General features: G+C 39.8%; 2 protein-coding genes across 2 annotated transcripts; both read left to right on the top strand.

Moving 5' to 3' along the window:
* Window positions 1-3,348: 3,348 nt before the first annotated feature.
* On the top strand, window positions 3,349-4,407 carry LOC107101368 (tripartite motif-containing protein 16-like). The gene is made up of 2 exons (XM_015400256.1): window positions 3,349-3,371; window positions 3,488-4,407. Exons 1-2 carry the CDS (start codon window positions 3,349-3,351, stop codon window positions 4,269-4,271), a joined length of 807 nt encoding a protein of 268 aa, XP_015255742.1. The 3' UTR covers window positions 4,272-4,407.
* Window positions 4,408-9,494: 5,087 nt separating this feature from the next.
* Window positions 9,495-11,342, top strand: LOC107101372 (tripartite motif-containing protein 16-like). The gene is made up of 2 exons (XM_015400260.1): window positions 9,495-10,429; window positions 10,518-11,342. Exons 1-2 carry the CDS (start codon window positions 9,495-9,497, stop codon window positions 11,239-11,241), a joined length of 1,659 nt encoding a protein of 552 aa, XP_015255746.1. The 3' UTR covers window positions 11,242-11,342.
* Window positions 11,343-16,366: the final 5,024 nt, after the last annotated feature.

The following is a 16,366-nucleotide window of genomic DNA, read 5'->3' as shown; positions in this document are numbered from 1 at the left end:
AAACAAACAGGCCCAACTCTATTATCTATGATGCAGGTTGTTAATAGCAGAATTATGAACAGAGAGAGAACATTACGTTAGAAGTTGAATCAACAAATAATGTGAATTTGGAGACAAAGAGTAAAATGTAGCAGCGTAAGAGTAGATGGCCTCTATGTCCTCCAGCAGTCTAAGCCTATAGCAGCACACCTATAGAGATTGTTCAGGATAACCATAAGCTGTTTAAAAAGATTTAAACCTAGTATAATCTGAATTGACCTGCCTGAGCCTTCGAATTTCTGCACTGGCATTACCCCAGTCTGGTTCACAGGCTTTAACATATAGGTGTTCAGAAATGAATCCAAATGGTTATGCAGATTTAGACACTAAATCAGACTTTGAGGTCTAAAAATCACCTTCAAGAAACATCAGGCACTAATGTTGCTGCTTTGCCACTGCTGGCCTCCTGATACGGATCTTTTATGTAAATCCCCATGTTGTTTTTTTTTCCTTTCTTTCTACATGCTCTGGTTATTTTGATGTTTTCAGTATGTTTTTACGGACTTGTTGTGGCATCTGGTATTCGCCCTTTTTCATGATCCAAATCCATGCTGTATTTCTGATAACTGCACCCACTTGTGTCTATGTTGTTTCCTCTAATATTTGTTTATTGTTTGCCCCTCGATTGTCAAGTTCCCGTTTTTCTTTGTCACTGGTTCCCTCTGTGTACTGTCAGTGACTGATGATAGTGGTGGGTTGTATAGATTTATCTAGTGGAGTCAGTTCAGCTCTGCTAGCAATAACACATTTTAGCCATTGTAAATGGCAAAAATCAATGCAGATGAAGTTGTTTTATTACCTAAATGTGATTATAATACAGCACTTAATAAAAACCTTATTAGAGCCTCATACCCTGTTTGTTTAGGTTTGCCCTGTAATCTGTAATGTACTGGGAGTTTAATCCAGCCCATTGGTATTTGCAACAGATTGGGAATGTGAAAGGCTGTGACACTAGTTAACTAGTTTATCCGGAGGGATTTTTGGTTATTTACAGAACCTGAGACAATGGAGTAAAAGCTTTCCAATGTAAAACTTATGGAAATTTAAAAAAAAGAATTGAAGATGTGATCATGGAATGTTGAGCTTGTACAACAATGAAGGATTTATGTTATGTATACACTTTTTTGTGTTCTTATTTTGTATTAATCAGTTAAAAACAAATATGTTTGTTTTCAGTATTGCAGATTTAAAGAAATTTGTGAAGAAAATGTTGTTGCATGCACTTTAGCTATACAGGGTGCAGTTCTTTTCTGTGCCCATGAAGACGAATTTGTACTTAACTTGAGAAAGATTAATAAATGATGGCTGAGGGAGCAACACAGTAGTTTTACCGTGCTGCAACGGAAGTGATGCCACATGCATAAAACAGGGTCTGTTTCAGTCATTCCACTAAAGAGATTAAAAGGAAAACGAAGAAGAAACAATGAAGTTAAAGATTATGCTCTACAATCACCCTGGAAGTCAGCTGGGTGCTGACAAAAGCTGTTCAGTAAAATACTTTTGTATATCTTGCTTCATTACCGTCCTATTTACTTCATTACCGTCCCATTACTGTTCTATGTGAAGCTAATTTTACACAAACAGTAACACACACTCACATAGACAAATTTGTCCATCCTTGTGGAAACTTCCCAATGACTTCCATTCATTTATCCCTTATTTCTACACTCTAACTGTGACCCTTATTCTAGACCTAACTATTACGGGTTCAAAACTAACCCTAACAACAACCTAAACTCAGTTTACACCTACATCCTAAACTAACCCTTAAAAAGCAACTGTTTCCATGGGGACCAGGCATTGTTCCCTAAAAGGAGCAGCCTGTCTCCACAAAGTGCTATTTTCTATTAAATGGTTCCCACAATTTATGAGAAACACACACACTTTGTTTTAATGACATATGGGGACATTTCATTGACTTGCATTAATTTTATACGACCTAACCCAGACCTTTACCCTAAGCCTAACTATAATCAACATATAACAAACCCTAACCTAAAGTGAATTCACACCTTAGTCCTAAAACTAACCCCAATTCAAAGAACAAAACCTTATGAGTTGCAAGAGAATTCAACATTTATTGTCATGACACTGCACTTACACTATCTCTGTGTGCACTGCTTTCTATGTCTTCATAAGTGCATCATAAGTGCAAATTTGTCTAAAATAAACAGGTTGATGAAATTTCTTAATATTTTTTTTAGCAATCTGCCATTCAATAAGAGGAACAATGTTTGGAAAGACAACACTTTTAATAGATGTTATTAAATGATGCATGGATTGAAAAGACTTTCTACATATTCATGTGACCGTAGACGTTTTGGATGAATATAAAAAAACAGAGCTAAATGATAACTGCTGCACTTTTTGTATAACTCGTGCCATTTCAAATATCAATGCAATGCTCATAAGCTGTATGTAACGCAATTTCGTTCTGTATGCACTCTGTGCATACAAAATGACAAATAAAGAAGTCTAAGTCTAACAGTAGGACTCTGTACAGTCCTCCATTACACAAGGAATCAAAGGCCAGTGTTTGCATGCTAGCATTAGCATCTCCAAAGGGGAAGCTGATGTTGCAAAAAAAGGCCTGTGAAATAATCCTAAATGTGGTTAAAAGAAATTCAATTGAGTTTATTCATATAGAGCCAATTCACAACACGTCATCTCAAGGCACTTTACAATTCACCAGATCATACTGTACAGTTAAATTGATTCCAATTTCTTTTCTTTTTTTTAGGAAAACCAATTGATTGCATTGTCTCATTGACTTGAAGGCAATCCCTCACACTAAGCATGCTTGTAGCGACAGTGGAGAGGAAAAACTCATTTTTAACAGGAGGTAACCTGTTAAACCAGGCTCAGTATGACCTGCCATCTCCCAAGGCCGACTGGGGTTCAAGGAGAAAGAGGCAGAGAGCAGAGAGACAAAAGGCAACTGTAAAAGGTGGCCCCATCCAGAAAATACACAGCCAGGCAGAAGAGCTCCGAGCCAGCTCCCGTTTCAGAGGATGAAGAGAGCACATCCAGCCAGTCACAGTCAGACAAACAGGACTACTCTGAAAAACAGTCAGATGAGCATCTATAAACAAAGGTGTTGATGGCAGAAGCTCAGGTGATATTTCTCTCCAGCATGAAGCTACTATGACTATGAGTGTTAGAGATTGAACTCATACATTCTGCAGACTGAGAGAAAAGAGATAGAATGAAGCAGAAGGATTAAAATGGGGTCCCTATGTCCTCCAGCAGTCTAAGCCTATAGCAGCATAACTATAGAGATAGCTCAGGATAATCTGAACCTCACTAACTATGAGATTTATCAAAACGGAAAGGTGAAGGGAAAGCCTTCCATTAAAAGTAGACAGGGTGTCTGCCTCACGGACTAAAACTGGTAGTTGGTTCCACAGGAGAGGAGCCTGATAACTAAAAGATCCCATTCTACTTTTAGAAATTNTCACACCCAGTTTCTCCAGAACTACCCCTCACTGTCAGCACTCAGTGAGTCTACACACTCATCCAGCATCAATATTCGTCCTCTGAGATACTTTGAGGATGTGACTGCAGCTGTTTCAGGGATTTGGGACATACTGCAGGACATTTTGAGAGACACATTGACAAACATCTCACTATCACTTACTAAGGTAAAGGTTTTAGACTCTGAAACAGAACCAAAGACCCGAGCTGAGTTCCTCAGATATTCAAATGAAATTACGCTGAATCCAAACACAGCAAACAGAAAATTGTTCTTATCGGAGGGAAACAGAAAAGCGGCCCTAATAGAACAGCAAGAGTCTTATCCTGATCATCCAGACAGATTCACTCAAAGATGCCAGGTTCTGAGTAGAGAATGTCTGACTGGACGCTGTTACTGGGAGGTGGAATGGAGCGGGGGAAGAGTCGATGTTGCAGTTTCATACAAAAACATCCGTAGGGAAGGATGGTCAGATGAATGTTTATTTGGATTAAATGAAAATTCTTGGTCATTATATTGCTATGCAACAAGTTACATATTTTATCACAGAATTCAAACTTCAATATCCGGTCCAGTTTCCTCCAGACTGGGAGTGTACCTGGATCACAGAGCAGGTATTCTGTCTTTCTACAGCGTCTCCTCCTGCCTTTCTACAATGACTCTTCTCCATAGAGTCCAGACCACATTTAGTCAGCCTGTTTATGCTGGGATTGGGCTTTATGACAATGGATCATTTGCCAAGTGTGTTCAACTAAAATAGTCACAATTAAAATGAGGTTCAGTTGGTCAAAATTTGTATTTTACTTCCAGTTTCTTTAGTATCGATCATTCTTGCTAAGAGATCACTGTTGTTTCTGTTACAAATAATTTATTTTATGTTAGAAAATGTAATGGTAAATTATCTCCAAAGGTAGCTCCGTCTAAGAAAGGAGCAGTTAGGCAGATAAGATCTGAACTGCTTTACATGTCAAAAAAGATGAAAGAGAGAGCATACACTAAGCCACCTTAAAAGATTTGCCCATAGCTATGTCTAAGAGAGAAGAACGACCAAACAAACAGGCCCAACTCTATTATCTATGATGCAGGTTGTTAATAGCAGAATTATGAACAGAGAGAGAACATTACGTTAGAAGTTGAATCAACAAATAATGTGAATTTGGAGACAAAGAGTAAAATGTAGCAGCGTAAGAGTAGATGGCCTCTATGTCCTCCAGCAGTCTAAGCCTATAGCAGCACACCTATAGAGATTGTTCAGGATAACCATAAGCTGTTTAAAAAGATTTAAACCTAGTATAATCTGAATTGACCTGCCTGAGCCTTCGAATTTCTGCACTGGCATTACCCCAGTCTGGTTCACAGGCTTTAACATATAGGTGTTCAGAAATGAATCCAAATGGTTATGCAGATTTAGACACTAAATCAGACTTTGAGGTCTAAAAATCACCTTCAAGAAACATCAGGCACTAATGTTGCTGCTTTGCCACTGCTGGCCTCCTGATACGGATCTTTTATGTAAATCCCCATGTTGTTTTTTTTTCCTTTCTTTCTACATGCTCTGGTTATTTTGATGTTTTCAGTATGTTTTTACGGACTTGTTGTGGCATCTGGTATTCGCCCTTTTTCATGATCCAAATCCATGCTGTATTTCTGATAACTGCACCCACTTGTGTCTATGTTGTTTCCTCTAATATTTGTTTATTGTTTGCCCCTCGATTGTCAAGTTCCCGTTTTTCTTTGTCACTGGTTCCCTCTGTGTACTGTCAGTGACTGATGATAGTGGTGGGTTGTATAGATTTATCTAGTGGAGTCAGTTCAGCTCTGCTAGCAATAACACATTTTAGCCATTGTAAATGGCAAAAATCAATGCAGATGAAGTTGTTTTATTACCTAAATGTGATTATAATACAGCACTTAATAAAAACCTTATTAGAGCCTCATACCCTGTTTGTTTAGGTTTGCCCTGTAATCTGTAATGTACTGGGAGTTTAATCCAGCCCATTGGTATTTGCAACAGATTGGGAATGTGAAAGATTGTGACACTAGTTAACTAGTTTATCCGGAGGGATTTTTGGTTATTTACAGAACCTGAGACAATGGAGTCTAAGCTTTCCAATGTAAAACTTGTGGAAATAAAAAAATATATATATATTGAAGAAGATGTGATCATGGAATGTTCAGCTTGTACAACAATGAAGGATTTTTGTATACACTTTTTTTGTGTTCTTATTTTGTATTAATCAGTTAAAAACAAATATGTTTGTTTTCAGTATTGCAGATTTAAAGAAATTTGTGAAGAAAATGTTGTTGCATGCACTTTAGCTATATAGGGTGCAGTTCTGTGATGTGCCCATGAAGAAGAATTTGCGCATGAATTTGCCTTGAAAAAGAATAATAAATTATAGCTGAGGGAGCAACACAGTAGTTTCACTGTGCTGCCATGAAAGTGATGCCACATGCGTAAAACAAGCTCTGTTTCAGTCATTCCACTAAAGAGATTAAAATGAAAATGAAGAAGAAACAGAAGTTAGAGATTATTCTCTACAATCACCCTGGAAGCCAGCTGGGTCCTAACAAAAGCTGTTCAATTAAATACTTTTGTATACCTTGCTTCATTACCGTCCCAATCAATGCTTGACAATAAACTGCTCTATTATTTTATGTGAAGGTAATTTTACACAAACAGTAACACACACTTACACAAACAAATTTGTCTGTTCTTGTGGGAACTCCTTATTGACTTCCATTCACTAACCGTGACCCTTATCCTAAATCTAACTATTACAGGTTCATACCTAACCCTAACTGCAAACTCAATTCACACCTACGTCCTAAACCTAACCCCTAAACGGGGGGTCGGCAACCAGCGTCCCCTTGCGGCTCCCTGGAGCTTTTTCATATATTTATGAAAATCAAATTTTTTTTTCATTATGTGCAGGAGGTCAAACAAAAATGAATTATGTTTTCCAATGCTGTAAACATTTGTATAATAAATAAATTTAAACAATAATTTGCATCATTGCCATAGAGATCAGTGGTCATAACTTGGAACCAGCGTGGCGCAGTGCCAGGCAAACAAAGCAGCGAATCATTTGCTTTCATTATCAATGCAGAAGAATTCCCTGCATGTTTGCATTGTAATGAGAGGTTGTCAAAAAATAAAAAGAACATTTGGAAAGGCATTTCCAGTGAAGGCTAAATATGCAGTCGACCACCAAGCTGGGACTGAGAGAAAAAGTGCGATTGCAGAACTTCTGGATAAATTAGAGCAAAGAAAAGATAGATTTAAGAAGTGGATTGCCTCCCCAAACTCCACTACTGCTGCTAGTTTTGTTGCAAGGATGGAAAACCTTCAATAGATCAAACAGGTAGCGATTACTCTGTCATAGAAGCAGAACAGAAAGACCCAGTATTCAAGAAAAGGCAGACAGTGGGATAACTCAAAGCATTTATTAAAATACAGATCGGGCTGGATCAGCAGTATCAGTACAAGGGGGAGGCACCGCCCATCACTGGAAACTCGGGTTCAAAAAAATGACAGGTTAGTGACCATGATAATCTAATGGAGAAAAAGTATCCATATGACTCACCTGGTTTAACAGTTTAGACCGTCGCCATAGAACGAGGTATGATCCAGCAGGTGGGCTGCCAAGGAGATGCGGTGGGTGCCGCTCAGAGTGTCTCAGATGCTGAAGCCCCAAAGAACAAGTAGGAGTCAGAGCCAGGTCAGGAAAAAAAAAAAAATCAGAATAGGCTCACTCTCCGGAGCCCAGACAGGGATAGCGATGAGAAAAGGAACAGGCTGGTTCAGGGTTCAGGGAACACTCAGTGGATAAGAGGCAGATCAGGTTCAGGATATCAGAAAAACTATAGAATTTTAAAAACCTTCTCTCCATTGGCTCTCGAGAACGAGCACTAGAACAAGAGCATCAGCATCTGTCCATGATGGCTGGGAGTAAGCCATATAAATAGAAGCAGCAGCAGGTGGATTATATGAGCAGTAATGAACAACCAGGCAGAGTTAGACAGGTGAATCGAGTGAGCAATTAAGCCAGCCAACAGTGCCAACATCATGACAGCGAGAGGGGATGTAATTCTAGGCAGGCATGCACTTCTCATTCAACTTGCTTGAGATCAAAAGTGGACAAAAGAGTGTTATTATTTCTTTTCCATTTTTGTTTTTGTGCGGATACCAGATCACAGGACAGGTCAAAACTTAAATGATAAGAAATGAATCAATGATTTCAGAATAGGTCATATTGGTTTGAATAATTCTCTTAAACTGACAATGTAACAGGTGTTTGTGAACGTTGTAACCTCCCTGAAAATGTAAAATGTGCCTATGGAATGTCCTGCCTATGAAAATAAAAGGAAAAAGCTTAGAGAAGAAATGCATAAAATGGAAATTTGATATACATTTGAAGATATTTCTTGAGTGAGTAAAACAAAAACTCAGGTTTTTTTGGTTTTTGGGAAGTACCATCTTATTAAAGAGAATTGTAGTTGTTTTTTTTTATTGTTGTAAGTCTCCTGTCCGCACTCCAGTCCAGTTGGTGGCCCGTAATGCACCTCATAAATTGGTCTGCCAACCTCCATAAAACACAGAAGAAGAAGGAGAAGCAGACCAATATGCTGCTGTTTTTAGAACATATAGTCAAATTGTCAAATAAAACACAACTAAAAGATTTGGTGGTATGAATATTTATTGTTTTCTCCACCACATACTGTACACACATACATGCACATATAAGAACATTACTGTTTTCATAACTGCATAAATATATTGTAACTTTCTACCCCAACCTTTCTCTTCTATAAGTGCTTTAATGGGAAGCAAAAAGATGAATCCTTGATAAAATGGGCAGAGCAAAAACACATCCAGGCACCTTCCCTTCATGCATTCTTACATTGGGAACAGCTTATCTTTCACAAGCACAGACAAGTAAACAAGCTGAAAAGAAATGGGAATGTGATGCGATGGAAATTTAGATAATGGAATCACATTTCTCAATTAAGTCGCTGTTTATGGTTCCTGTTTTAGTTGTCTGGGCCAAATATATTCATACAGAACTACACATACTTGTGTATTTTTAAATTTCTCTTTAAAGTTTTTTTGAATGGGAATGAATTGAATAAAACATTAAGTGTTATTAGATGATGTTTACACACTTTTTAGTATCAAAAGAGAGTTAGGACACCAATCCTACCGGTTATTTGAAGGTGAGAAACAGGAAAACAACCTAAATGTCCGTATTCCCTAAGAGTTTCTGGTGAAAAAGAACTATACATTTTGGTCCAAAGGGTCATTTTTTTGTGAGTAAGAATGTGGGATGAGAAAGTGTCCTTATTGTTTCTCTTATGTGTTGATTTATCATATTGTGACTGGTATTAATTTTAAATAAAGTGATGAAATTTTGTAATTTTTGTCACACAAAAATTTAAGTGTTTGTATAAGCTTCTGTTTCTTTCTCTGATAAACCAATTTCCGACATCTTTTTTTTTTTATGTTGTTATGGTTATATATTATGTTCCTCTTTGTAAAATTAGGCAATTCTATGCTAAAAATAAAGCTAAAAATCATTCACATTTACTAGAAACATCACTGTTGTGCAAAATCTCAAGGTCCCACAAACATCACAAACCAATGCAAGACCAGTTTGCAAAATTTACAAATGAATGTGCTAGTATTTTTTTTATTGAAAGAAGTATGTTGTTTTACTTTGAATCATAAATAATTTTCTATGTTTACTCAATCTTCTTACCTTTATAAATTTATTGGCAAAATGTATTTTAAAGCGAAAACAAAAAGCTGAAAATGTTAAATAGTCAGACAAAGACACCAGGAGTTGCATTCACTTTTTCCTGCTGACATTTTAGCACTAACTCCTCCCACTTTCTGTCAAAGATTGCAGCTCTGATTCAAAGATGCAAGTATTTGATAGGAGAAAGCTGAAACATGAGACATTCAGTAATGCTGAACGTCAGCATGGCACAGCAAGGAAATAATGTGGATTCCGCAAAATGTTCTTGTTCAATTTGTCTGGATTTACTAAAGGATCCAGTGACTATTCCATGTGGACACAACTACTGTATGGACTGTATTAAACTCCACTGGGACGGAGAAAATCAGAGGAGAATCTACAGCTGCCCTCAGTGCAGGAAGGAGTTCATACCGAGGCCTGGACTGGGGAAAAACATCATATTAGCAGAATTAGTGGAGGATCTAAAGAGGACTAGACTCCAGGCTGCTGCAGCTGATCACTGGTATGCTGGACCTGAAGATGTGGCCTGTGATGTCTGCACTGGGAGGAAGAGGAAAGCTGTTAAGTACTGTCTGGTCTGTATGGCTTCATACTGTGAGAATCACCTCCAACCTCACTATTATGCTCCTAATTTTAACAAACATAAAATTATTGAAGCTTCTGCTAATCTACAGAAGAACATCTGCTCTCGTCATGATGAGGTGATGAAGATCTTCTGTCGTACTGATCAGCAGTGTATCTGTTATCTCTGCTTCATGGATGAACATAAAGGCCATGAAACAGTCCCAGCTGCAGCAGAAAGGACTGAGAAGCAGAAGGAGCTCCAGGAGAGACGACAACAAATCCAGCAGAGAATCCAGGACCAGGAGAAAGATGTGAGGCTGCTTCAACAGGAGGTGGAGACCATCAATGTCTCTGCTGATAAAACAGTGGATGACAGTGAGAAGATCTTCACTGATCTGATCCGTCTCATCCTGAAAAGAAGCTCCGATGTGAACCAGAAGATCAGATCCCAGCAGGAAACTGAAGTGAGTCGAGTCAAAGAGCTTCAGAAGAAACTGGAGCAGGAGATCACTGAGCTGAAGAGGAAAGATGCTGAGCTGGAGAAGCTCCTAAAAACAGAAGATCACACCCAGTTTCTCCAGAACTACCCCTCACTGTNGGAAAGAAGCTGAGCTGGAGAAGCTCTCAATCACAGAGGATCACACCCAGTTTCTCCAGAACTACCCCTCACTGTCAGCACTCAGTGAGTCTATAGACGCACCCAGCGTCAATATTCGTCCTCTGAGATACTTTGAGGATGTGACAGCAGCTGTGTCAGAGCTCAGAGAGAAACTAGAGGACATCCTGAGAGACACATGGACAAACATCTCAGTGGCAGTCACTAATATGGAGGGTTTACTGTCAGAACCAGATACTGAACCAAAGATCAGAGCTGAATTCTTGAAATATTCACAACAAATCACCCTGGATCCAAACACAGCAAATATATTTCTATCATTATCTGAGGGGAACAGAAAAGTAACATATATGAAACAGCAGTCTTATCTTGATCATCCAGAAAGATTTACTGATGAGTACCAGGTCCTTAGTAGAGAGAGCCTGACTGGACGTTGTTACTGGGAGGTGCAGTGTGGAGGAAAAGGAGTTTACATAGCAGTTTCATACAAAAACATTATTAGAGCAGGCGAATCAAATGAATGTGCCTTTGGATTCAACAGCAATTCTTGGACAATACGAAATGACACAAGCCGTTACCTATTTTACCACAACAGCCATCCAGTACAAGGTCAAGTTCCCTCCAGAATAGGAGTGTATCTGGATCACAGAGCAGGTATTCTGTCTTTCTACAGAGTTTCTGAAACACTGACTCTTCTCCACAGAGTCCAGACCACATTCACTCAGCCTCTATATGCTGGGATTAGACTAAATTATGAAGGGTCCTCTGCTGAATTCCTAAAACCAAAATAGTGAAAATTCATCTTTGATCCAGTTGTTGAAAAAGTATTCTTTAATTCAAGCACTTTAGTCTCCATTGTTTTTGCCATTTCTTTACTGCTTAGGGTAACAAAGTTTTTTATGGTTCCAGTTTCAAACAAAAACTGTCAAACATATTAAAACACATCTTGCACCTGTACTATTTAGTGAAATGATATTTTTTCGTTGTGTTTTATGCTTTGTTTCTTTATAAATTGATGGAAATAATCAAACTTTACTCTTACTATAAATAATGTTAATGTACATGTAATACCTTGTTTGCACCTTGTACCTTTTGCTTTTTTACTTCTCGGCCTGGACATCCTAATAAAAAAGATTCCAAATGTCAATAAATTTATTCCTACAAAACCAAGGTTAAATTAAAAAAAATGGGCACTTCCCAGCCCTTCCGCCATAATATTGTATCTCATCATCAGACCACCGGTCCCATCAATCCTGCTCTCTAACGTCCGCTCACTGGACAACAGAATGGATCATCTCCAACTCAAACTCTATTCAAAAAATATTAGCAACTGCTGGGCCATCATCCTGACTGAAGTCATTCATCCATTCCGGACAATGCCGTTAGCCTGGAGGGGATCATATTATACCATACCATATTATATTATACCGAGAGAAAAAGAAAACTCAGCTGTAAGACTAGAGGGGTGGGGGGCTGTGTGTTTACATAAACAACAACTGGTGTAAAAATGTTAGATTGGTCGCCAGCTTCTGCTTCCCAGACATCAAGTTTCTGACTGTTAACTCCAGACCATTCTATCTGCCTAGAGAGTTCACTGTGGTTAGCATCACTGCCGTATCTGTCCCCCCATTGTTAATTCAAGAGAGGCCATGAAGATTCTATAGCAGGCTATCTCTGAGTATCAATCTGCACACGCACAAGGTGTTTTCATCATTGCTAGGGGTATTTTACCCGGTCTAACTTGAAGACTGTGCTCCCTAATTTGTACCAACATGTGGATTTTGCAACTCTGGGAGGAACACTCTAGATCTGGCTTATTAGAAAAAAATAAAATGCATTCAGAGTAGCCCCCCTGCTCCCACCTCGGGTCATCAGATGACCTATCTATCATGCTAATTCCTGCATATAGGCTGTACTTCATCAGGGCTAAACCAACAGTGAAGCAGATCAGGCTGTGGACCGAGGGGGCCATGGAGACACTCCAGGAATGTTTTAAATGCTCTCACTGGAACGGGTTCTAAGCTGCAGCAACCTATTATAACAAGATAAATATTGATGATAAGTATGCCATGACTGTTTAGACAGTCTACATCAGAGGTCATGGAATAGCAGATCGCTGTCCTGATCCGGACCCACCTGCTGGCTAATCCAGACCCAGCCTGATTTAAAACATTTATAAATTACTGTACTTCTCCTGTTAATAAGATAAAGCCTTCCGGAGCAACCGGGAACAGGCTGCGTGTGATACAAATTAGCCAATGAGCTGCTGTCAGTCAGGGTCACCACTGCTAGCTACTCTTCGATACAGCTGGCAAACCTGTGGCAAGCCGCGCGATGGCAATGAAGGAGAATACAATCAGAAAAAGAAAGTAGAGAAAGCGTGGACTGCTGGAAGAAGTGAAGTGAACTGGTAAAATGGTGTGTTCAAAGACAAATTTTAAGTATGTTTGGCCCAACCTGCTGCTGTAAAGCAAGATTTTCCACCATGAACAGAATCAAAAATAAATATTAATCTAGTCTCAAAATGAGCACCTTGATATGTGCTTGAGAATGGCTTTGCCTTCATTCAAACCCAGGTTTAAAGCCTTGCAGGGCAGCATAAAGCCTACTGCTCTCATTAAGCCACAAAAAAGGAAGAAAAAAAAAACGTCAGTCTTTTGTTATATATACATATATTTTTTTAAATCAATATATAACATGGATGCATAAAAAACTTTTTTTTTTTTTGTCAGAATTAAATTCTGTTTAAAGCAATAGATTATAATTACAAATGTCTCCGGAACCTTTACCGATTGATGACATTCTTTATTCGGACCACGCTGATTTTTTTTTAAAACCCTGGTCTACATCAACAAATGCTGATGAAGATTTGCATTTATCCAAGTCATATTCATTCCAAAAAAGTTAAAAAAAACAATCCACTGGACTTTTTTTCTAAGGTTTGAAGATGTTTCGCTTCCCATCAGGGAAGACTTTTCAATTCAAAATGTCAGGAATAGCATTTAGTTCTAGGCTTTATACAGTAGCCCAACAAAGCCTTGTTTTTGTTTACAAAATATGCAAATTGAAATGGACGAAGGGGTCCACCCCTTTGGAATGCAGGACGTTTGTCTTCTTTTGTTTGCCTGGGAAGGTTTGAGACACTCAACAGCACTCCAGCAGTGAAAGCTATTCAACATCAGGGAGAGGGACTCTGCCTTGACACAGCTGACATGTGGAAGACTCTGAGGAGAGTCAACCCAAGGAAGGTACCAGGCCCCAATGACATATCTGGGCAGGTGTTCAAGGCGTGTGCTCATAGACATTTTTTAACACCTCGCCAGACCAATCCTTGGTGCCAGCATGCTTTAAGTCTGCCACCATCATTACGGTCCCAAAGAAGCCCCAGGTCACCTCATATAATGACTAGCAGCATGTAGGACTGACTCCCATCATGATGAAGTGCTTGAAAGGCTGGTTAAAGAACACATCGTCTCAAGTCTGCCACCAAAATTCGAGCCGTTCCAGTTCGCCTGCCGATGAAACCGCTACACTGATGACGCAATCTCCTCCGCTCTTCAACTGAGCACGGCACACCTGGAGGAGAAGAACACCTACATGTGGATGCTGTGTGTTTCCTGGACGCGGTCCCCTTTTACAGCTGCTTTTTGTGTCTCTGCTTCTGTCTCCTTGAACCCCAGTCGGCCTCAGCAGATGGCCGCTCACACTGAGCTTGGTTTTGCTGGAGGTTTCTTCCTGTTAAAAGGGAGTTTTTCCTCTCCACTGTCGCTACAAGCATGCTCAATGTGAGGGATTGTATTTGAGTCAATGAGTCGATGAAATCAACTGGTTTTCCTTAGATAGAAAACTTTGTATCAATTTGACTGTATGATCTGGTTGAACTGTAAAGTGCCTTGAGATGACATGTGTTGTGAATTTGGCGCTATAGAAATAAACTGAATTGAATTGAATTGTTGCTGGACTTCAGTTAAGCTTTCAACACCATCATCCCACAGCATCTGATGGGAAAACTGGAACATCTGANATTTGACTGTATGATCTGGTTGAACTGTAAAGTGCCTTGAGATGACATGTGTTGTGAATTTGGCGCTATATAAATAAACTGAATTGAATTGAATTGTTGCTGGACTTCAGTTAAGCTTTCAACACCATCATCCCACAGCATCTGATGGGAAAACTGGAACATCTGAGGTTCAATACACCCCTCCGCAATTGGCTGCTATACTTCCTCACAAGCAGACCTCAGTCAGTCCGGGTCGGACAGAACACTTCTGATGTGATCACCCTAAACACAGGCTCCCATCATAGCTGCATCCTGAGCCCCCTGCTGTTCACCCTGATGACACACGACTGTTCCCTCAGGTTCACCACCAATCACATTGTAAAGTTTGCAGACGACAACACGGTGATGGGGCCTCATCAGACACGACAACTACCAGGACTACAGAGAGGAGGTGGAGCAGCTGGTGGACTGGTGCAAAGACAACAGCCGGATCCTGAAAGCGGACAAGGCGAAGGAGATCACCGTCAACTTCAGGAAGAACAAGCGTAACCACGCTCCACTGCTCATTAACAGCTCAGCTGTAGAGGTGGTCAGCAGCACCAAATTCCTGGGGGTGCACATTACAGACACGCTCACCTGGACTGTTAACACCACCTCACTGGTCAAAAGGGCACAGACGTGTTTGTACTTCCTGCGGAGTGTGAGAAGAGCCCACCTGCCCCCACCCATCCTCACCACCTTCTACAGAAGCACCATAGAGAGCGTTCTGACCAGCTGTCTCTCTGTGTGGTGTGCAGGCTGCAGCACCTGGAAGACTGGAAGAACTTAATAGGAGTGGTGAGAACAGCAGAAAGGATCATCGGGGCTCCTCTTCCCTCCTACGGGCACAGGACAGGCAGCACTGTCCTAAGCCCTTAACATCATCAGTGACCCCTCATACCCCCACCATGGCGTGTTCTCCCTGCTGCCCTCAGGGAAGAGGCTTCGCAGCATCCGCTGCAGGACCAGCAGATTCCGCAACAGCTTCTTCCCCACTGCCATCAGATTGCTGAACTGTTGAAGGAAAAAAACTCTGAAGCAAGTCACAAATCGAGACTCATCGAGACTTATCTCAGCATCACACTAATAACATCGTACTGAATAGAACTCAACTCAAAAATATTTTTGTACTGCATTTTTGCACTATATGTGTTTGTTTTTTGCACTGCTCTGAACTCCATATCAATGCCTGTTGCACCATGTTTTTCTCCCAGACTGTTTACATTTGGTCACTGCTGCACTTTATGAAATTGATTTGGCCGATTTTACATTTATTTAAAGCACTCTCCTCTCCATTTTTACATTTGTAGATGACTAAATTAGCAGTCTCCCTGGTCAAACTCACCTTTCTAGTTGGAAATGTATCACACGGTTTTTTGCATGGTAGTGTATCAGTGTATTCTATTTTGGCAAAATCTCACAGCGGAGAAGCACAACTGTCAGCAGGTGAAGATGAAATATAAAAACATTGTTCAAACATTTAGGACCTGTTCATGATGTCATGGGGTACCTCCTCATTTTGATTCTCTCTTCCATTACACATTAAAAACTATGGCTGTTTGACTGTGCAGTTGCTTTCTATAATGCTGTTATCACACATCAATATTTTCTCACTGATATCAAGTTGTATTAAATGCATGTTACAGATGTTTGTGTAATGCTACAAATGCAAGGACAGATAAGGTTGTGGATGTACAAAAAACTTTGTGAAAATGAAAGGTATGTGGTCTGAGAACCCTCTCCTTATAAATATTCAATTCTCTGTGAACTAATGTGGCTTATTCTCTAATTGGATGCTCATCAAACCTCTAAGGAGGATGGAGACAGAGGACACTCTGAGTTTATTGAACAACCAGGTTAGCTCTAGAGAGAAT

Source organism: Cyprinodon variegatus, unplaced genomic scaffold, assembly GCF_000732505.1.
Source record: "Cyprinodon variegatus isolate N-32 unplaced genomic scaffold, C_variegatus-1.0 Scaffold1089, whole genome shotgun sequence".
NCBI classification, from domain to species: Eukaryota; Metazoa; Chordata; class Actinopteri; order Cyprinodontiformes; family Cyprinodontidae; genus Cyprinodon; species Cyprinodon variegatus.
The sequence above is the reverse complement of the archived record's forward strand: the minus strand, read 5'-3'. Positions and strand labels throughout refer to the sequence as shown.

What these genes read in the sequence shown, in the direction of transcription:
- LOC107101372 (XM_015400260.1), top strand. Translation starts at nt 9,495, where the DNA reads ATGGCACAGCAAGGAAATAATGTGGATTCCGCAAAATGTTCTTGTTCA.